This window comes from Haliaeetus albicilla, chromosome 4, assembly GCF_947461875.1.
Source record: "Haliaeetus albicilla chromosome 4, bHalAlb1.1, whole genome shotgun sequence".
In the NCBI taxonomy this organism is placed as follows: domain Eukaryota; kingdom Metazoa; phylum Chordata; class Aves; order Accipitriformes; family Accipitridae; genus Haliaeetus; species Haliaeetus albicilla.
The window spans coordinates 30,212,198-30,235,499 of record NC_091486.1 but is presented as its reverse complement, the minus strand read 5'-3'; the positions used below and the strand labels follow the sequence as shown (position 1 = coordinate 30,235,499).

General features: G+C 36.7%; 1 protein-coding gene across 12 annotated transcripts in view; it reads right to left on the bottom strand.

Moving 5' to 3' along the window:
- Positions 1-518: 518 nt before the first annotated feature.
- Positions 519-23,302, bottom strand: part of ADAM23 (ADAM metallopeptidase domain 23) — an 82,947-nt gene continuing 60,163 nt past the window's right edge. For 3 of the 12 annotated variants that reach the window (XM_069781689.1, XM_069781687.1, XM_069781694.1), the window contains exons 22-28: positions 23,099-23,218; positions 21,953-22,121; positions 19,943-20,054; positions 11,334-11,393; positions 11,094-11,184; positions 7,905-7,959; positions 519-3,768 (exon numbers count right to left, since the gene is read on the bottom strand). In XM_069781689.1, coding sequence (XP_069637790.1) covers positions 3,655-3,768; positions 7,905-7,959; positions 11,094-11,184; positions 11,334-11,393; positions 19,943-20,054; positions 21,953-22,121; positions 23,099-23,218 — 721 coding nt within the window. In that variant the 3' untranslated portion in view covers positions 519-3,654. The other 9 variants (XM_069781690.1, XM_069781688.1, XM_069781693.1 and 6 more) reach the window with 9 other exon arrangements.

The following is a 23,302-nucleotide window of genomic DNA, read 5'->3' as shown; positions in this document are numbered from 1 at the left end:
AGACAACAGTGTATTTTGTTTCCCTGTCTGGAGCTGGAAAAAGCAAAAAAAAACCAAAAAGGGAAACTGAGTTTCATTCAGTAATCCATTAAAATGATGACCATATTATTTGGTTATTATGAGGGCTTCAAAATATTTTTTAAATAATTACAGCATTTGAGACCTTTTGTAATTATGTAATTCAGACTTTTGAACTGCAAAAGGCTTCCCTCAACTAACCAATGCATACAGGTCTCATTCAATTCAGTGAAGGCAGCAGATGGGACTGCAGCAGGTCCAGCAACCCTCCTCCTGTATGCCTGCTCAGCCCAGCATGCTGAGGTGCTGGTCCTGCGCACATCGGAAAGCCCGCGTGCAGCGTCCTCTCACAGACAGAACACAGTTTTAGAGATCTTCAGTAAAAGAAAACTCCAGTCAGTTTCCACTACTATAAAGGTAGTGATATCTTGAATGCAGAAATTAAATAAAATGGAGACAATAAATAAAGAAAAAATGACTGAACATTAAAAACTACTCCATTCCACATTCATGATATTTTTAATCATCATCTTGCTAAGATGCAGAACAAGGACTATTGAATTCCATTCATTAGCAGCCAACAAGACATGACTGAGTATTAACTTCAAACAAAAACTGATTTATAACATCAAGTTGTGCACTTAAAAAAATAATTACAAATCATTTTTGAAAGGAAGAGTAACAGTGGAAGCAATAATGAATATAAAACATGACTCATTCAGCTTAAAACATAACTTCAAGTATTCTATGGCATTTCCTCAGACATTTGTCTTAAATTTGTTTGTGCAATACCCATCTTTGCATAGTAAAGAAAAATTGGTTAAACTCCAGCCTTAATTAATCTGTTTCTGTTAACATGCACCTATATAGCTGTTAATTTGCCTAGCAGACTTCTCTTTTAGGAGGATCAGATCAAATCAGTGATGTCATGCAGCAAACTGGAACGAGCTATACAGTTACCACAGTTTCTTGTCTAGATGAATAGATAAATAATGGAGCAAATGTATAGTGGATGAAACGGAGGCAGTGCTGACCAGGTCTTCTTTTGATGATGCTTTGTGATGAACAAATTGAGACTAAACGGGTATGTACTTCCCAAAGCAGAGCAAAGGCAGGATGTAGAAAATCAACACCTACCAAAACCAGTTTTTTAGTTGTCTACCACCACAGAAAGCATTTCAGCCTGTACCTACTCTGAGCTGTGTTGTCACTTGGACTGTGTACACACAGGGCAGAAAGCGAATGTGTTCTTCCACATACACACAAAGGCTGATGAGTGGAGCACAAATTCAGCCAATGAAACTGCTGGTGTAAATAAAAAAGTTACTCCAGCACTGAACATATGTACATAGTAGTTGAGGACCACTGTGGTCTGATTTAGAACATCACATCACACACTAACAATGTTGTTTGTGAAATGCTTCTCAAACGTTGGTTTATTACACAGGTAGGTTACATATATCCAGTTGATTTTACTTTAATTTTTGGTAACCACTAGTGTTTCTATTGTGGGTTACACTTGCTTTGGGAGCAGAACCCTAATAAACAAAGTTGGGGATTATGTTCCCAATCAAAGTACTTTTAGAGGTTAATAATACAGTTGCAAGTATTTTTGGTTTGCCATAAAAGTATTGTCACTAACTTATTCTGCTTGAAGCCAGGCAGGAATTTTTCAGAATAAGATTTATAATATATATCAATGTTGACTACCTGTGTGCAGCACCTTTAACTCATAACGTAGTAAGTGTTAATGTGATTATGTTAAAGCTGTTCAAAACCTTTTAATAACTGTCAACCAAAACAATATATTGTAGTTCTCTTGTGAGACTGTTGGACTGAACATTATCATAATATGAAATATAACGAAGTGAGATTTTGTAAGTCACAGGAAATCTGCAGCATTTTCTTAATGTTTTGGCTCTTAAAGCTAACTCAGGAAGCGGATTTCCACTGAACACAGGTGGAGCAAGTAGTGTAACTGGACTTCCGTTGTTACTAATACCCAACCTTTAAATTAAATCTAAAATTACAGAATTTTTTAATTCTGAGTATCAGATGCAGCAATGAAATTTTCAGGTCACTTCACTTACTTACATAAACTGAATTACCAAAGTTTTAAATCAAGATGAAAAGGATGAGCCAGACTGTACAGCTCTATACTTGAAGGAAGGCCTAAACTAGACATCTCCATACCTTTCTCAAGCCAGATGCACCCAGGCTAGCCTGGTTACTAAGGGAACAGTACTGCTGCCCAGCACTTCTCTGCAAAACCCCATGTTTGTACACAAGACATATCTAAAAGCAAACACAACACAAAACCCTCTAAAATTACATAGGATTTTGCACACTTTGTGATGGTAACTAGCTATCAGTATCCAAGGGTCAAATATTAATTGTGCATTATACATTGAAAAGTGAGATGCATCAAGGAGATACAGGGAGTGAGTTAGAAATGTAAGTTACCTTTGCAAGCCACAGAAGGCAAGAGAAGAATAACTTGTTCCAAGCTTTTAACATTTTGTGAGTATTTTAAGGCTTATTATTTCATAGGATCTAGATGGGAAAAAAAAATCAGCTATAGTTTCAAAAAAAAAAAAAAGCTTGGCACTTCTGCGATTAGTTTGAGAGGGTGTCACTTATGTTATATACAGATTTTTCTGTAATAACAGCCAAAAAAAGAGTAATCCAGACTTATAGTCAATACATAGATATGCATTTATACATTTTAATTGTTTTTGGTTTCAAGCATACAAACTTTAGATCACATCTGTTTGATGTCAGAACTCCCTGCATCTGCATGCTATTATCTGCCTTTTTTGAGCAAGCCCAGAACATCTGCTGTACAACATGCTACAGGAAACAAAGGGGAGCAAAAAAACCCAAAACCAAACCCAACATCAAAAATAGATTTACATAAAGAATAGAACTTTTTTATATGGAAATCCTTTTCTCTCATATATATATATTTATATATAATCTGTGAAAATGATACATCAAAATCTTATTTCCATATTTACACTTTTTACTTCTTGGAAGAATTACATCCATCACTCGATAGCTTCCATACCCAAGACTCCTGGCCCAGGAGACCAAAACAAGGCGAGCTCACAGAGCAGGGAACTCTGAAGTCCAGCGGCAGAATGCACTGCGTGGCTGGGAAAGCTATCAGAGCCTGGTATTGGCTTCCCAGTGGTTTGCATGTATTGGGCTGCAGATTTGGCTTGGGATCAGCTTGCTAGCTTGGTTGTTTGTATGTGAGCCATGCAGGTTACCCTTTCAAAATTAGCTCCTCATGCCACTGGAGTTTGATAAGAAAAAGGAAGTCATGCGAACTCAAGTGAAGTTAAGAGTGCCAGCAGGCTGGGAAACAAATCTTCTATTTCATTATTTTGGAAAAGTTCTCTTATTGCACTTGGTCTGTGTGTCTCCTCCTTTGTTCGAGAAAAGAAAAAAACCCACCTGATTTTGAAACAGTGTGCTTGTAACACTTGTCAGTTAATGTTAACAAGAGAAAGGTGAATAGAGGAAGTATTTTGAACTTATCTCCAAAAAGGACAGTCTTCTCCTAACATCCCAACATTGTGTCTATAGTTACTGTTTCTCATGTTCTTCCTTACTGATTCAGTTCCTGTGCAGCTACAGCAAAGACATCATACCCAAAATCCAGCAGCGCAAGGAGAAGGTTTTTGAATCATATTTCTTCAGATAGGGCCTTGTTGACTTGGATCGAACCTTCGTTTTTTGACGTTTCTTCCAGGTTTCATCAAAAGGAGGCGAAAAGTGAAAAATGCAAGACATTAGTTAGATATAACAGGAACAAAGTCGTTGCCAAGGTCATAGTAAAGTAAAAGGCTCACACTGAGACAGTTTTAACAAGTAACTTTTCTGAGGGGTAACAATTTAAGGAATTTGTTTGCATGCTTTCTGTAGCATAGTATCAAGTATTGGTTTCCTTACGCAGTTTAAAGATCATGCTGGCACACAGCATTCAATTAGTTCTGTAGTACTTACAGTGGTGCTCGAAATTTGTAGAAACTTTCAGCCCACAGTAACATGTGTGTCCACTAGGCCAAGAAAGCATGCATATACCTAAAGGGAATGAGTCAGAAGTGCCAGTACTGGAAATACATAAAAGCACATGGAGACCTGAGTTCTCGGAGCAAGTGCCACCTCTGGCTATACCAGAGTTTAGTTCAGTATTCCGCTGTGACGAAAAAGCGAGTGCCTCTGTGAGCTCTTACCACACTATTGACCGTAACTGCTGTGACTCTTAGTAAAGTGCAAAATATAGCAAAGACATTGCATTCGAAGGAGACTGGACAGTTTTGTAAATTGTGTGATTAGAATTTAACAGTGGATAGCAAGCTGGTCAGTGATATCCAGTCTCCTGCGATACTGATATCCTATGTCAAACAGCAAGACATTAGGAAGCAACAACAAAAGTTGGGTGCAACCTCCCCAGTATCTGGCTTTATGTGGGGCATCAAGCAAGGGGCTCATGCATTTAGTTTTAACATTGGGCATATGCACCACTACCGCCACCAAACCGACATGCAAAAAATACAGAACAGGAATTAGTAAATTCCCTAAAGCTACATACCAACCCCAGGATTTTCTATTTTCTGCAGCCCTGCTAACTACTACCACTGCTACAATATTTATAAATATACTATACACAAGGTTTGCCTGGTGGTTGAAGAGACTAATGGATGTATGCAAAGGCAACTTCTTTTTGAGAAAACCTCCAGAGACTGGTAATTCTTAGGCATCCTTTGTTTTGTTTTTATCTCGGGTACCAGTGCTTGCGTTTTTGCAAGGTCAATGCTTAAGGATTCTCCGTTTCTGAACGATCGCTGTATTCATCTTTCATTTCCCCTCAAGAAGTACTGTACTAATGCGTGTTTTGAATTAGGCTGACATTACTTCAATATCTCAACCCATCCTCCTCTATACTACAGGTAAATTTGAGACAAGCAAATTATTTTTTCAGGCCAACTTGCAGAACTGCATGATAGGAAGTATGAATATAATATAAACTTGGTTAAATGTGAGTTAAAACCTGCTTTGCATCTGCTTGTCCTGCCAGTTCCATTGGGAAAGGACATGTCTGCTTCTCTTCCCCCTCAGCTCCCCCACTTTAAATAACTGTCTAGCATACTTGAATTCAAACACTACCAATGAGTAACTAATTAGTCAGTCCCCTTAAAACAAATCATCAATGCATGTAAAAAATCCAGATGATGTAACTTGTCCTCCTACTCTAGGGAAAGTACCATATTCCAATTTGCTTGAAGAGGATGAGTCATTAGAACATACCCTGAATTACATTCTGTTATCTGAGCTTATTTTAATTAAAGAAATGGACTTTGTAAGTCTTGGAACAAAGTACAGAAGACAGATGCTATACCAGCTTCCCAGTACAACTCTTGTAAAAAAACTCTTTGACTTTTGCCCTATCGAGTCTTTTCTAACCTGATCTCCACCAGTGTAGTATTCCAGTAAGGACCATTTGGTTGTACGACAGCTCAGCTTGTGCCCGTGCCATGGGGCGAAGTCTGCTATGCCCTCTGCATTCTGTGATCTGTCCAAACCAGCGCTAGTTTTATCCAGCAGAAATACACACTTCAAGGAATGAGATACTAACCAAACCACTGCCTTTCTTCACTTAGGATATTCTGCTAAGAGTGTCATGTGAGAGAGAAATGCGTGAAGAACTAAACATTTAACATAAGAGTCTGAAATAGTCTCTGAAATATGGAACATCAGGTACAGTGCCAATAAGGGAACACGGTACACATGCGCAAAGCGTTAACATGAGCCTGCCACATCTCTCTGCTGCGATCGTAGCACTTCACAAGAGATAGGCAGTCAGGTGTTACTCTGCAAGAACCAGAATTCTATTCTGATTCCCTGACTTTAACAACTTAATCCCAAACTACCAACCATTTTAATACTAAAATGAAGACAGTAGGCTTACTTAAATCAGCAAATAGAACAAGTCTATCTCTTCCCCAAGAAAATTACAATAAAAAGAAAGGAAACTAGGTGAGTATCAGATTCTGGATATTTGTACCTCTTAATAGCTATGTATTACAGAAGCACAAGGTTCCTTTCAGTATGCGTCAGTAAAACAATAAGGGAGGAGGCGGAAGGGTCCTCTGTGGAAAGACACATAGGAGAATGAGGCCATTTCCTAGATCTTTGTTGTTTTATGTGGAAGATCTTAGAACATTAACTACTTTTTTGCATTTAGTGCCTCTTTAAACAATGAGGGTCAGCCTTTCAGTCTGTAATCCAACTAGAAAAATTGTCTCTAACAAAAGCAAAATTATAGGTGATTCTGAATCAAAGCAGCACACCACTGCCTCTCTAACATGGTCATCTTTACAAATGAAAAATACTTCAGTAAAAAAACCCTGGTTTTAAAAAAGGCTGCATGTATGTAAGAAATACCTTGCTGCAATCCTCTGCAATTTTTTTGCAACTAATTAGGAACATGGTTACACAGTACATTGCTTGCAAATCCATGCCTTTGTGATCACATAAATACAAAGCTTTACTTAAGCAGTTAAAGATTTATCCAAACCCAGTATTTTAACCACTTCCAAATAGCTAATGTCTTCATAGGCATTCCTAAAGCATGGCTCAAATGCTGAAGAAGAGCTTAAATAAATGACCTTTTGCTACAAAACTGATTCAAATTAACAAAATGAGGGACTAAAATTAGCAGCCTAAAATAAGACATTGACCTGCCATTTCTTCTAGTAGTTTGGAAAAAAGTGAGAAAATATCTCAAGTTTGATTCTAATGTTGATGTTTGTGTAGTGGTGACTGTATTTAGGTCCGTGATACATGGTTTATGGAAATGCTGCTAAGGGACCGAAACCTCCTTCCTCACAAAGGCACCACTAGCATTCCACTGCTTTATCTTGCAGAAACTTTCGGGGTCTAAACGCGTCTGCACAGACCAGTTAAAAACTCAGCATCTGTTATATCTGGGTAAGTCTTTGGTCCATCCATTAATCTTCCATTAGAACAGGGACAGAAAACCCTGCAACTCTTCAGCTAAGAAAAAATTGCTAGAAATAGAATTGTGCCTACAATCAACTCTTCTCCGTCAGCCACTTTTGCATTCTGATATAGTGAGAAGCAGCTTTTCCTGTGCATTTACACATCACTTTTACTAGCATTGCCTCTTAGCAGTGTTGCTTTATTACTAAAAATTGCTTTAATACTGTTAAAGTCAGCAACAAAAGCATTTAATTGGCTTATATTACTGCAGTAGCTTTGCAAAAGTAAGTGACTATATGCTAGGAAAAGAAGTGAGCATAGGCCCCTGAGACTGTGACTGCAGCCGATGCAGAGAACTACTCTAATGGTAAAAAAGTCCTTCCCATATCGGTTCTATATTAAACTCTGTATACTGAACTCTTGCACAAACTTGCTACACCAAAATGAACTTCACATTTCATGAATGCCATACTTCTGTACAGTACCCAGCAGAGTTCAGGTAGAAATATGCAGGACTCCCTTACTGCAGTCTAAACACCAACAGTGTTAAAAGTACCATGCAAGGCTCAGATGAAGTAAAATATACTGCTTAACAAGGTTTCCACCCACAGCCTTTAACTCTAAACCACCTGAAATGTGTAATGAGGGTCTACACCCCCTAAAATTGTCAGTTAACTGTTTTCTTTCCTGTTCTATCTACCCATTGACTTGATTAGAAAAAATAACCTAGGCTTCACTCTTGAAAGGGGAAGGTTTGGGTTTTCTTATATACTTTGTTTCTCCAAACTTGCATCAAGCCTTCTTTTACACTTCCCTCCAACCCCCACCCCCCACCACCTCAGTTCATGAACAAAGTTTGCTTAGTTGCAGCTTACGTTTGATATGGACTTGACACCACAGTACCGTATGTTCATATGAACATCTGATAACCTGTGAAACAGAAATCACATCTCCCAGTTTGTAAAGCATTAGCTACCTTCTCTCATATTTGCAGAGTCTAAGCATATCACTTACTTGCTTAAAAAGGAAACGTTGAAATCCTCTTATTATCCTTCTCTGTCCCTCCAGATATAGCTGAAGCACAGTATCAGAGGGTCTACATGTGCTAGCCCTCTTTTCTATACAAGCTGAAAAGCCTTTTCAGTTCCCCTCTGACCCCCAGAAGAAACATGCACTTCAAGCTGTGAGCTAGGCCAGGCCAGTGTATTTGAGGTTCTGCTACAGAATAAAGAGTAAGAGCTTCAAGAGACGTATCCTCTATAGGGATAACAAGCTTCTACATTTGGGCAAACGAATGACACCAGGATGCAAAGCTGAACACTTGTGAGAGTAGCTTGAGAGATGTGGAACACAAAGAAGAAATAAACCATCATGTAAATACTGTATTGTTTCAGACTTCTAAAAATCTGTGTTCATGCAAGTTCTCAAGCGTAGGTGTCCCCAGTCAGCAGCCAGACTGCTCGCACAGATGCTAGCTGGTGCTGCAGCACTGACGCAAAGAGCAAAGGTTGTTACAGCACAAGACAACTTAAAAAGATTCAGAGGAAGAAACTGCCTGTAGTTTTCATATTTTAATGACTTGTGTTTTCAACAAATTACCTTCTGCAATACAAACATATTATTTAGGAATGAGTACTCTATGTCTGGAAAGTATATGAATTGCTAAGTAACAGACATATGTCTCTGATGGCAGAAAACTGGTCCAAAAGTATAATTTGACATTTATTTTTTCCAACAAAATCTACCTCGCTTAATTCACATGGGAACTTGCAGTATCAGTGTTTCTAATATTATCGCTTTAAATGTGTGCACATTGTTGTTCTCAATAAACCAAAAATTTTAACAGAAATGTTAATGCAAGCCTTGCAGAAAATTTGGTTGTATTTATTTAAAAAGCTAATTGCAGCAAAGCGCAGGGAAAAAAACCCAACTCAGTTCTGCAACTAACTGAAATTTTTATGTATTGTTTATATGCTTTATTTAAGTTAATAAATAAATCTGCATCTATTAGGATACGGTAGAAACAATGTAAATGTACTTGTATTAGTTAACACTATAGAATATGTCCAAGTATTACAGAGAGTCTGTAAAAAAGCATTATTCCCAGACTAGGCCTTTACACAGAAAAAATCTTTCAATCCATCAAATGAAAAGAATCCCAATTCCTTCTTGTGTTAACACCACATGTGAGGCCATGTCTGTCACTGCATATTCTAAAATACACACCTCATTTGAATTTCTGCCTCTGAACATAGATTTGATGAAACAACATAAAAATTCAAAATGCATAAATACTAAATTATTTTACTGTTTATAAATATGGAAAATACAAATCTCAGCCATATGAGACACAATGCAAAAGACACAGGACTGTATTAAAATGATATTGTTTAGAGCTGCCCTGTAGTAACTTATAAATACTGGAGGCTGACCTAGGGATATTAATTGCACAACTAAGTGGATTTTATTTATTTACCTGAGAAGAAGCCATACGAAAAAAAAAATACAACAGCTCAAGGTTCAGTCTATCAGCAGGAATTAAAAAGGCTTATGAAGATCATTCTTAGACAGATGTTTTGGCACCTTTTGTATTTAATCTTTTCTTACTAAAGCAAATGAGGAGCACTGACTCCCACAGCTGACACATGCAGCTCTCGCCAGTGTCAAGGGGAAGCGCAGGGAGTGTTACCTCCCTCAGAACAAGCATCTAGAGAAAAATGAATGCTGCAGGTGCCGGGTCTTTCTGAAAGCACCGACAGAGGCAGGCAGTGCAAGAGGAAGTACTAGTTGCCTTGTCCAGAAGAAAGGGCCAAGTCTGTCTTCTGTTTTCAGCAGGGCTGAAAGAGATTTAGAAATATTTTGCTTCTGTGTGCCTGTGTAATTAAGGCCACCAGACACTAGGAAAATATAACACTCTAAACCAGAAGTAAATAAACATTTTCAGGTGACCTTTGAAAGTGAATTAACAGATAAATATGACCTGATCACTATATCCTACTTTGATAGCCACCTTAATCTATTAGGGAACAATTATGTTTTTCTTCTCAACTCAGACATGGAATATGAATATAGGCCACATAAAATATTCTCTGAAGAGTTATAAAAACCTGATTCAGGAATTATGGCTTATTGTTGTATCATGGCTTAATCTTGATTCATGTTATTGAAAAGAAATAGCAACTTGAATACTATGAGAAATTACTTGTGCTTAACACTTCCATGATTTGTAAGGTTATAAACGTTGATCCTAAATTTAGATCCTTTTTACCAAATATGGAACACGCATGTAAGTAGACTTGACACTACAAAAAAAGGCAAGAATTAAATACCTTTGTACAAGACTCTCTCATTGCTTTAACGGTCACAAGCAGAAGGACTAGCATGTTACACTTCATAGTTATAAAACACATGGAACTAGAACTGGGTGAGAAATGTTTTCATCTTTCAGGAGACAGTTCAAGATTTCAAAGTGTTCTCTCTAAACCTGATTTTTTTTTTGAAAATGTGAATTGATAATTAAAAAAAAAAAAATCAGTAACCACAAAAGTTAGCTTTAGTACTTCTGAGTCAACTGTGTCAATGCATCTGTTTGTTACTGAAAACTACTCTGCTACTGCCACCACTTACCATTTACACATGAAGTCTTTAATTATAAAAAAGTTTATCAGTTTGAAAGTACTACTGCATTCAAAATAAACACTCCTCAAGACATGTCTCTTTTGGAGTTTTTAACCATTGTAGTCAACTTCTGAGGACAACACTACTAACTGGAGGTGAAAAAAAGACCTTGTTCCCTGAGTGTTAGGGTGAACTCATGAAAGTTAAATTCATTCTCTTATTGTTCTTCAACTTTGCAACCTGATGACATCTGCTAGTTTCAAATCCATTTCCTCCTCTTGTTCAGTGCATGCGTAATTCTTTCTCTTCAAAGCAGTTTGTTATAGTTGGGTTGCAGAGGGGGGAGTTAACTTAGAAATCTTGTAGCAGGAGCTCAAAACTTAGTGATGTAAGCAAGAAATAGAAATGCCATAGCCACTGAAGAGAAGACATGCGGCATTGCTTACTTAAAGCCCCATCCTGTCCCCCCAAGGACAATAGCTGCTACCAGGATGGCACCAGCGATGGAGCCTATTATAAGATTGGTGGCACTAGGACCTGTGATAAAGGATTATGGTAAGACAGACATAAGAAGCAACCACTTTACTCACGTTAAGTGAAGCAACTGAAGGGTAGTCAAACAATTCAAGGAATACAGACAGCACACAAGGTGATGTCTCTAGACAATTTCAGCAAGCCCAACTTACTTTTCTTTAACACTAAGAATGAACAAAGCTGTTGGTCTCTGCATTGTGCTATGTTGACATCTACCACAGAAAAAAATCTAGTGTTAGGCAGTAAATTCCATTGTGATTTACTCCATTATCGAGTGAATGAACTATCAGCTGAGGACACTAAGATATTTGTGAATAATTCCTTATCTTAAAGGAAGAAGTATGAATACTGTATGTTTTATGACTACAGCAAATGAGAAAGAAAATAAAAATAAAAAAGCCTGGCTTTTTTCATGGAGATCCTGAAAGGTGGTAGATATTTTAATTTGAGCTGAGAGCATCTAGCACCCCTTGCTAATCAGAGTCCAGACTCCCTACAGTTACGTCAATGCTAAATTTACAAACAATTGTTTGACAAAAGCAAAGGATTATATAATAAGGAACAAAAGTTGAAATAAAAGCTGTATTCCCATTAAGCTTTCCAAACATCAAAGCATCTCTTCATCATCCTCAAGAAGCTACTTAACAACAAAGTAGGGAAGGGTGGAGCAGGAAAAAAGACCAACAAAAAGAAGCAGCACAAAATATTTTTGTGCAATTTTCTAAAGAGGGCAAGAGAACACCTGAATAAGATATTCATAATTGACCTTTAAGTGCTCTATTTACACAGGGTGGAGGAAAACTGACAATAGGCTTGAGTAACATTTTAATCGCTCTGTACAAAAATTTCCTATTAAGCAGTCTTTGATGTAAAGTTAATTGCATCTGAGCTCAAGGCAAAATGAAACCAACCCAACAGTTCTTTTGCAGCATATTGGACGGTTTTTGTTTAAACATTCACATATTCAGGAATAGCCTTCAAAAAACAGTTCTTACCTCCTATCCCAGTCTCCCCAAACCAACACTTCTACACAACAATTGAAATTTTCCTGTTTTAAATGTTCTGAAAATTAGTTTGGAAAACTGTCAGACAGCTAACACAAGGAAGAAAAGGGAGCAGCCAGAGATCAGCAAAGGAAAGAGCAAGGGCAGCTGCAACAACTGAAAGTTTTAAGCTGTTAGGGCAGTATCACAAAACCTTCTGCCCAGTCCCAGACACAATAAGTACGTGCCCTAAGCTTTAAAATGTATTGCAGTGACCTAACTTCACTGCATCCATTACGTGTTTCCCGTATCAGTGCTTCTGGATATCAGATTAGCTAAAAGAAAATGAAGTTTTAAAAATTGCTTCCTGCAATTCCTACACAAAAATTATTGAGGAATATGAATAAAAGATTTGGAATGAAAAGAAATATAGTGAGCTTTACAGATATGAGCAGTGTACAGATTTGACAACAATAATTAAATGGTAATTTTCCACAATTTGGAAGAATGTATCTTATTTGGACTTACCTTTAAAGTCACACCTGGCTCAAATCAGCAGGAGTGAGCATGGTGGAGGGTAAATCAGTGCCATTCCACAGGCATTATATTCCCAATTAAGGCTTGCTTTCAACAGCAGCCTAATGAGCTACTGCACCTGACTCAGATCTATGGCTTACTCTAGATTTTACCAAATGACTGCACACAACAGAAGACTGAAAACACAGCACATAATTAATCTGAAATAAATTTTAGAAGCCTTGAAAAATTCTGAAGCTGATTTTTTTGTAGTCATAGAATGTTATCTTCCCACAAAAGAGGTACAATGATTAACTGATAGTAACAACGTCATAACTTAGATATGAAAGTACCAAATCACCACTTTTTTACTTCCCTCTTCTTACTATGTTCCCTGGTTGTTAAATGTTGAGGGGGAAGAATCTATTTCATAGTGCACATCCATTCAACAAACAGCAGTTTGTTCTTTCAATACAGAAAATCAATATTGGTTTTATTTACTATAAATATGGAATAATACAATGAAAATTTAAGCAGAAGAGGGTAATATACAAAGCAATTATGTTCAGTTAATAGAAAAGTTAATGAAATTATGTTAAATAATAAATGGGTCCTGATAAAACCACTTTTCAGATCTGAGCCAATTTTATAAAGTGTCAGTGACTAAAGAAGTGATGTTCATTTTTAACACAAAAAAAGCCCTGAAAATCAAATGCCTGTGAGAGTTAGGCTATCTACTTGAGAGAGCCTAAGAGCAGAGTAAATCATACATGGCTGTAGATAAAGGCATGTCCATTCGTCTGGAATAATTTTAAAACCGTTTCACAGTATGCTAGGAGTGGCAGTTCCTATGAGAAACAGCTATTTTTCCTAGTAAAGACAAGACGCTGAAAAGGCTACATTCAAGGTAAAATTTCACTGATAAGACAACTATAATCTCATTTCCGACTTCAATATAAAAACAAAGCTGGTGGAATACTTATGATTATTAAACAGCAACCACTCATTTAGCAGAATGGAGTTCTCCAATTAATGAATTCCAGTTTCAAAATACAGATACTTAAGGGGATTATTGGTAAGTTGTTTTAAGACCATAACAGATTGTGCACATAAAAGTACTTACAGCGAGACTACTTTTACATGTTATACCTTACCTTAAGGATGTATACCTTATGTTTTATTAAGCATTATCAAGGAAACTGTATTACTAATAAACCAGAATTTTCCTACCAGTATGAAGCCTACTTTGCATCGGGTCATTTTAGTTAGTGACATTTATGAAGAAAAGTATAAATCAATATGTTTTAGCTAAATAAGCCTCTCTAGCCACTGGACTCTGATACTTGACATACAAACTGAAAGTGAGAGGAAGGTTTTAACAACCACCATACTGTGGGGTCATTTTCCATCCAGACTATAACAAGATGCAACACTTCTGGTATGGCTGTTCTTTCTGCCATGCTACTGCTATAACCTGCAGACAGAGATTTATCAGGAGGAAGCTCCTGCAACTAACCACACCATAACTGCCTGGCACACTACCCTTTCCTGAAAGGCGCTGTCTGCTTTGGCATGGCTATCGTATCATCTCTAGACATCTTTTAGGACCCTGATACAAATCCTACTGAAGGTGTTAAAACAGAGCACACCTGTAATTTCAGTGGAATTCAGATTATTCCCTAAATCTTCATCATTATCAGACAGATTCTACAAGAATTAATACACATTGCTTTGAAACTCTGCTAGTTGTAGAAGAGGCAAGTTTCCTGCACATTGTCCTGCTGGTAACAACACTGGGGTGGTTTGATGTTTTCTTCTCTTGCCTGTCACTTTGCCAGCCAAATCCTCTGGTTTAAGTTATCAAAGCTAAGTATCCATTTTAGGATGAAATCTGGAAAAAAAACTACTCTCCCATTTTGTCCCCCATGATTACTAAGTTCATAAAGGATTAAGAAACTGAAGTTATTTCAGCACTTTGAGGAAAAGTTTGCAATTTGCAAGTGAAGTGGTGAGGAAGGAGGAAGAAGGGCAGGACCTGCCATCAGGTTGTGATAGCACCACCTCCCCTGCAGCCATTGACAGTTAACAGCTACCAGGGCCTGAAGGGCATTAGGAACAGAGACGGTTTTGTGTTCCCATGTGCTTTCTTTAAACCAAGCAACAAAAAATAGCAGCAGCTTGCCTTGTATGTACATTTGCATCTGAAGGAAGCAGAGGACAGAGAAAAGACTGATGGGATCCAGGAAAGAAGAATGGATAGAAACAAAAAGAAGAATGAGTCAGGTAGTGAGTGAGAAGAAGAGAGGAAAGATGAAGAAAAGCTGGAATTAGAGCAGAAAGATACAGGAGCAAGAACAAATTGTCAGGGACGTTGGTCAGAGCTGAGTGGATTGAGACAGCAAGTAAGGGAAGATAAAAACAGAAGGGTACAAGGCAGAATATAAGGAAAAGGCAAATGGTCCTCAACCTGTAGGCAAATAAATATCCTGCTCCAGAATCTGGGTCCTAAACCTTTACAATCTTCACAGTCTTCAGTTTCTAGCAAACAGCTGTAAAAGCCACCAGTAAAACACAGATGTGCTCTTTCTCAAGCAGATGATCTATTACCTTCTTCCTATTCGTTTTTCTATTAGTTGTCCTCTGTGAGTGTAGAAGTCTCTACTCTTCTGAGAATCTAAGATGAGTTTCATGTAACAGCCCCGTTCAGCAACAGCTAAAAAGGTTATATCTAGGGCTGCAAACACAGACATGCAAAATGCTGCCTACCAGAAGACTACCTATGCAGCCTTAATTATAACTGTACAGGAATGCTTTTTCACACAGCTTGATTAGACATCACAAACTGTCTTGTTATGATTCCCCGTTCAGAGAGATGGCACTGTCACACAACAGAGGTAATACACAGTATTAGAAACACAGTGAAGTTGGAAACCTCAGAAGAGCAGAGTAACTGCAATTTATTCTGTAGTTTGCACAGCAAACACAGAATGAAAAGTGTTCTTATATGGGCATTTTTGTATGTGTATATGTACATACACACACACACATATATATATAAATCATAGCCACTGTTAAAATTGACGTAGTGGGCTAACACTTAAGATACAGTTTCCTAAAACTATGAAAAGATAATAAAAATTGCTCATACATATTGTGTATATATAATTTTTATCCTTAAGCATTCTATGGCCTTAAGGTAACAGAAACCTAGCAACAGAACATTCAGAAGCTTTACTGTAAAACTAGCTGTCTATACTATTATCATCAGCTTTCATCTTCCTAGCTAGATCACGTGACTGATTATTAGACTGAAAGCCCCATAGATTGTAATAAACAATTTCTGCTTTATTAAATAGTCCACATTACTTAGTCTATTTTGCAGAATTATCACGAACTTCCATTTTTTCCCCAGAATTTTTATAATTTGGTGTAATGGAAACATTTAGACATTTAATTTTACTGTGACAATGTAAAAATTCACAAACTTATTGTTTTATGCCCCACATTATCCCAGACAGGAGAAGGTTCAACACTGCATGAGCAAACCACATGACACAGACACAGTCAAATCACATGACAAATACGGTCACCACATGACAAAGCTAACAGGGGGTAATACACAGAGGGCTCGGGTGCATACGGTTACCTCACACACTAGGCACCAAACATAAAACTCAAACTAAGAAAAATGCTTACTCTATTCCCCACCCTGTGCCTCCAAAAATCACCCCCAAGGCCAGAATGGTCCCTGCCACTGCACCTATTAGCCTGTTAGTGGCCATGCTCACTGTGTGGAGGGAAAAGGGAAGATTTTTTAAGGAAATGATCACATATATGTCTGAAATGAAAACATGAAATAATTCCTCAAAGGAATATTTTATGCTATAATCCATTGTCAGATAAACAGGTCAAACCTCCTAACAGACCTTTATTTACCAAATAGTGTAGTTTTAAAAATTCTGAAATTAGCTATATTTGGTTTTCTTTGAATGCTTGCAAATATTTCAACAAGAAGTTTTCCTGTAAACATGAGACTATCCCTTTTAGCTTGTGACTATTATTTACTTAAAAAGGGAACATCCTCAACCTACTGCTTATTTAAAACAGCCAAAACGTAAATAAATCACCAATAACAAAGCTTCCTTTTGATCACCAGAAACTTACTGTATCCATAATAACACTAAGCAAATGAAAACAGTTTGTTTGGAAACAGTTCTATTGCAGAAAAAGAAAAAAAAGAAAAAAACAACTTCTTAATTCATTCCTTTACTAGTTAGTAAAATTTTCCTTTGTTACTGCATTTATGAATAGGACTTTCTATCTATATGACCTAAAGACAGATAACACCTTTTAAAAGGAAAAACCTACCCTAGAAATGTGCTTCAGGTAACACCCTGGAAATTTCAGTATGATCAGATACTGTCTCTTAAGACATTGAGGCCTTATTTTTTATTTTTTAAGGGAATTCTTTTCAGAAAAAAACATCTATACATTTCTTATGTTAAAGATTAAAAGCTTGATAGATTCATTGAGTCATAATAGACCACAAACAAGCAGCTGAATTCCCTGTCTAATGGGAACTTTTCCAAGGGACAAAAACTTTGTAGTCTTCTTGCTGAATGAAGTCTGTTTTGAAACTGTTTCATTTTTTTTCCTGTTTCATAAATACACACACACACACACACACTTGAGACATAAGTTTTATATTAAAAAAACCAAACAAACACTATTCCACTAGTCAAACAAAGACCTAATTCTGCAAATGAAATTGTAAAGGAAGAATCTTGTGTCCACATGGAGTCCTACTTATTTCAAAACTACTAGCCAACACTCTAAAGTAATTCAAAGTTTCTGGAGTAGCCGAAAACTAACAGGAAGAACTCTTTGTCTTCTGAAAACTGCTTGCATGCTGTGTAGGTCTACTAGTACAGGATACAGTAGGTTGCTGAGTTTAGAGTAATTTAAGACTCATGTATTAATACTGACATAATTAAGGACCACTAATTTTTTAAATCTTGAAATACAGTATGGAGCCAAAAGCAACTGATGGATGATGGAAAGGTCTGAAAAGTCCAGCAGGAGTAGCAGTCAAGTTGTCAATTATTGTAACAACATATAAATAAACAGCAATACCTCCTAGCTATACATGCTCTAATTGTAGTGAGAAAAATGCTTGGATTTATGGTGTGAAAAATCTTAAAATCTGGTGAATTTTCACATCATGAGTGTTCTGTTTCTGAAACGTAACAAAACTCAAATTTAGGGCTAAGGAAAAACAAGTATTTGGTTTCTGTCTCAGACTTGTAAACTGGCATATGACATAAAAAGTACTGGTAATAAGGGGAAGAAAAAAATGGAAACTACTTCAGTATGTTGGATCTTTACAATACAGAAAACTACTCCTGTATTCTTCTGACATCTTCTTACAAAGGAACTCCTCTGTTAGTACATCAAAAGAGATTATAGTAGCTGTCAGTGTTCAGGCTCCTAAACTCATCGCTAGGTGCTTCAAACACCAATAAATTACAACAACAACATCAGTAAAAATAATCCGTCTTTTGAAATCATTGAGCCACCCTGTACAAAAACTTATTCTGCCTTTTTGCAGAGGACTCCATTGAAAAATGCAGTCTAAACTTTATGTCTGTACCTACTGGCAGAAATTCATGCAGATACTATTCATTTAAGACTTTTTCCCAGAACATTTCAGCATTGATGTATTAGTTTTCATAAAGGTATTTCCATTCTGAAATTGATGAGTTAATTTGAATTCCAAAAATCTAACCAAGATAAGTGTATCTTCTGTGTTGCTTTTCCTATAGACCTTTTCATAGAGGAAAGAATTATTTCTTACCAACAGGATTTGGAAATGAGTAATATAAAATTCATGTACTCTGAGTGTCACAACTGTAAATACTGCTCTCCTCATCCCCACAGAAAGGGAAGTAACCAGCTCTATAGTGCTGTTCTCCACTTTTTTTTTTTTTTAAGACTCTGTAAGCAGCGTTCCACAGTTATGAAGGTTTTTATGGGAAATGGGAACGACAAGTAGCTTTGTAAGACAGGGTACAAACCAGCCAGCTCTACACTCAATGGTGGTGGTGTTAGGAGTCCAGGAAGCACCTGCACAGATTCCCTAATACAAATCTAGACTTTTCTAGAGACCCTCCTTCACAGTGGTAACTTGTTTCAAGACGATCTCTTCAACAGTTCTTGGTAAAGGTCTACTGGAACCATTCTGCTAAGGGGCAAAAGAGTAAGGCACACAAGACAGAAGTAGAGCCATTCTGGAGGGACATACCAAAACCCTGTCCTCCCTTGAAACCTTGGATCTTTTAAATGAGTAATCAATAAGAGTCTGAGCTGTAAGGACTACATTTTTAAACAAGTCTATCTTCTTTCCATCAGCCTTATATATGGGACAGAAGAATCTGGAACTGGGACATAGCAGGAAGATTTTGTTTGGGTTTCTCAGTTGTTTATTGGGAACTTTATCTGTAAATGCATAACACTGGATAAATATAGCCTGATGTTAGACAATGTCCTGACGACAGGAAAGACAAAAAAATTGGACAGCACAATCCAAAGACATTCTTTGGCAGAGAAGTCAGAGAGAATCTCAAGTGCTTTTCTTCCTCTTTGGAAAACTTTTTTGATGAATTATTTCCTCAATAGCTCCTCTTTGTATTTTATACTTCAATGCAGTTGAAATACCTACTAAATACATGAGTAAGCAATAATAGTCATAAGAATAATGTAATTCCTTAAAATCTTGATTTACTTTTTTTCTCCCATTTAAATCTGATTTCAAAGAATCAAAGCTTTTTTCACCAGGGACATTCCACTTTTCCCTTTTTTATGCCACTGAATTCTCTGAATTAGCTGAGAACAGCTAAGGGAACTGGAAATCTCTAGTAAAACATAAATACTCAATTATGATATAAATAATAAGAGCTACACTTAGTTTCCAATCACAAAGAAAATGATCACAGAAAATAAATAAGGGATGAAGGAAAAAAACCAGAAAGTACATACCATTATCTATTGAAAGCTTCCCCAAATTTAGGTTAGAAACATAAAAGTTTCATCAATTCTCAAAGCAGAAAGACCTACTTCATCTACATGAAGCAGAATTTTACTGTCTGGGTCTAAGCAGTACTGCAGAATAATATTCTTTTTCTATGTGCTAATTCTACTACCATGTAAGAACAGAAAAATGTCATAAATACTTGAAAGAACATCAAAACTGAAATCACACAAACCCTTGGGTCCTTCATCCTTCTTGCCACCAGTATCCCTGATAGGATCATCAATACTGCAGTCTGTCCCAGCCCAGGAGAAATTACAAATACAAGTCGCTTCATTACTACAAACCTGGAAAAGACAATAAATGATAGCAGTTGGTTTTTAACTACATTTTATTAAGTTTATTTAACTTGTAATTAGGTATTTAATTCACAGTATAAGACATCCATCTATATATTGTAACAATAGCACTGAGTGTTTAGAATGAGTATAATATATCAATAACCTGAAAGTTTGCTTTTACCCTCTAAATACACTCAGAGGCTAGGAAAAGCAGAAGTGTTCCCAGTGGTTCCATCATCATTTGCACTACACACCTGCATAGGATGTAAAAAATAACAGAAATTCTCATCCAAAAAAACCTCCAAAACCCATCTAGACTAGTTAGATCTTCACTAACCAACTATCTAGACTTTGAGCCTGGATGTCCAGAAGGAATACAAGCATTTGCGTTTAAAACATTCAAGATATGGTCATGTTTTACAACCTCTCATTAACAGCTTGCTCCCATGTATAAAACATAGCAAGATTCTCATCGGTTTTGTTGTCATTTTTTTCTAAGCAGCAACAAGGAGTGCTTGCTTATCTTTTAGAAAGAGAGGAAATAATTCTTCCTAAGTCTACATTAACTGAATGACCTCTAAAAAAGGACTTAGGACTCACAAAAATTCGCAGTACATTTATCAGATACAGGAAAACCTATCCAACTGACAAAATCTAAAGTATCAAATCAATAGTGAGAGTTAATAGCTATAAACTTTCCATGTGAAAAAGAACATGGAATGTCTTGCTAGAAGAGGTTACTAAGGAAAGAGTATGACATGAGAAACAGATGCAAAACAAAGAATGAAGTTTTGATTATTGGACTAGAAGTGAAGTCAGTCATTAGGCATCAGCTAATAATGTCTTTTGGACACTGGAACATAATGTCAAAAAAAACCCCCAAAAGAACCTACGCACCAATGATTACAAGTAGTACATGTGATTTTTTTCATTTAACTTTTACCTCACTCTGCTTCTTAAAGTATTCACTGAAGAATCTTATCTAGGAAGCTGAAGATAAATACATCTTATGGCAGGTTTGACCAACTGAAGTATTCTTTTAAAATTATGAATCGGAATCATCCAAAGCAAAACAAAAAAGGTAACATAGTTCCCTCACCACTCATGCCACTCTCCAAAAGTACCAAGACAATTTCTAGAACTCCTAGATCCTTTACTTTCCAATATTAAAATTTTTCTTCTTGATTTTGAACCTAATCCTCTTTGAAGCACTCAAATTCGTCTTCAATTACACATAACAAGAAGAAAAACAAAAACTTTGTATAAAGTCTAGCCCCTTAGGCAAGTATCTGTCCACTGAATCCCACAGTGGAAAGGTTTTATCAATGTTGTATCAGTATCAGTTAAGACACGGAACAGTGAATCTGTTCATCAAAATATACCTACTGTCTTAGACAAATGAACTTATGGGTAGAATAACAGAATATAGTGTTCCTGAATGTAAAATGATACAGTTTGCAGCTGTTCAAGAAGAATGTATCTTCTCTGTTGAGGTCCAACAGTTTAGAATTTTAATTATCTAAGTCATGAGGTATAAATCCATGAACACATGGCCAACTTTATAAAGGTGTTAGTATGCAGGAAAAAGCTTAACTGAAGATGGCAAGTAGCTTGAAATATGGGTAGTACATTACAGAAGTCTTTACAATAACTGATGTCAAAGTTCTTTCTTGCTAGTAACAAAAACACCACTTTGGATACAATTGCAGAACTAATTTGACAACTTTGCTTTCTGAAGTTTTAGCTATGCTTCATGGAAGGGCAGCCTTCCTCTGAATCTAACATTTGTGTTTTCAGATCAACACGTCTTGGGAACACTTTCAGGTAGGTAACTCCACAGGGTCCAAGACCAGATATAGCAGAGAGAGCTGGAGAAGCTTAGCTAACTCCCAGTACAGACTTACCCCATGACCAGAACAGACTTTTCCATTAGAACCAATGGGACAGCTGCTTATGTTCAAGGACTGAATTGGCAGGCACTTTTTGTCCAGACACATCATGTGAGGTCCACATGGAGCTCCATCCTCCACATAACCTAAATCGGTATCGTCATCTAAAAGAACATGAGCACCACTAGGAGAAAAGTTTTAAGATACTATTAGTATTGTGACTGGAGTCTTTTGAAAATATTAAACATGTTAGTGTAGATACTAAAAGCCTCATACCTTTCTCTCATTCAAGCATACAGACAGATTGAACAAAATTATAAAGTTTTTCTGTCTGTCCACAGCACTGACAAGGTGTTCCGGTTGTCAGATTAAAAATAAGTCTAGATAATGACTTAAATACTCAAAAAGTAACTCCCTTAGGCTTTGGGGTTTTTTTTAACAGTCTTTGATGGGCCAAGCTTTTTTCTTTTTTTTCTTTCCTTTTTTTTTCCCCCCAAATATTGTGAAATACTATTGCTAGAAAAATGTTAAAAAACTAACTTCCTGTGTGATGACATTTAAATAAAAATACTAATGGAATAATAGAAGAGTTAAGAATCATTGTTCACTTACCTAACTATGCAAGAGAGTATTCTTAAGCATGACAGCAATGCTGCCAATGCCTTTAGAATACAAATCCAGTATTGTGCACAGTAGACTAAAACCCATTTACCTGCCCTTTAACTAAACCGTAACAACATCTTATCCTGCCACAATTCTTCAGTTTCCTCCCTCTCAGCCTTCACTTCCCTACAGCTATTTCTCTGAGGATATAATATGCAAAAACATTATGTTTAATATATGGATCTTCGACAATTACAGATGTGTCCCCCGCCCCCAGACAAATATAATGCTGAGCATTAAATTCTGACTGTGAAGTTCTGCTACTGAAGAGACCAGATAGAGTAATCAAGGAGCATAACCCACATTTTGCCCTCTTTAAAATGCGGAATATTATTAGCCTTTTAATTTTTTTTAATCAAAAGAAATACCACTCAGAATAAGGATTTTGCTGCAAGATATTAATTACCTAAAAATCATACGATTTTACATTTATGTTTATCTTAATTCAGTTAGGTTTGACAAAGCAAAATCATGTTGGAACACTGCATTATCTCTTACCTGCAGTCCACTATTCGTCCTTGATGATAAAAAGAATTTGGGATAATTTCTCCTTGAACCTGACCAACTCGTGGAACTTTAGTAAGATTAGTACAGAGCAAAAAGCCACAGAAAACATCACTGTAAAATGAAAACATAAATCAAAAAGTTACTGGAATAATATGAAGTAAACGTACAAAAAAGAAAGACCAGCAATGATGCTGC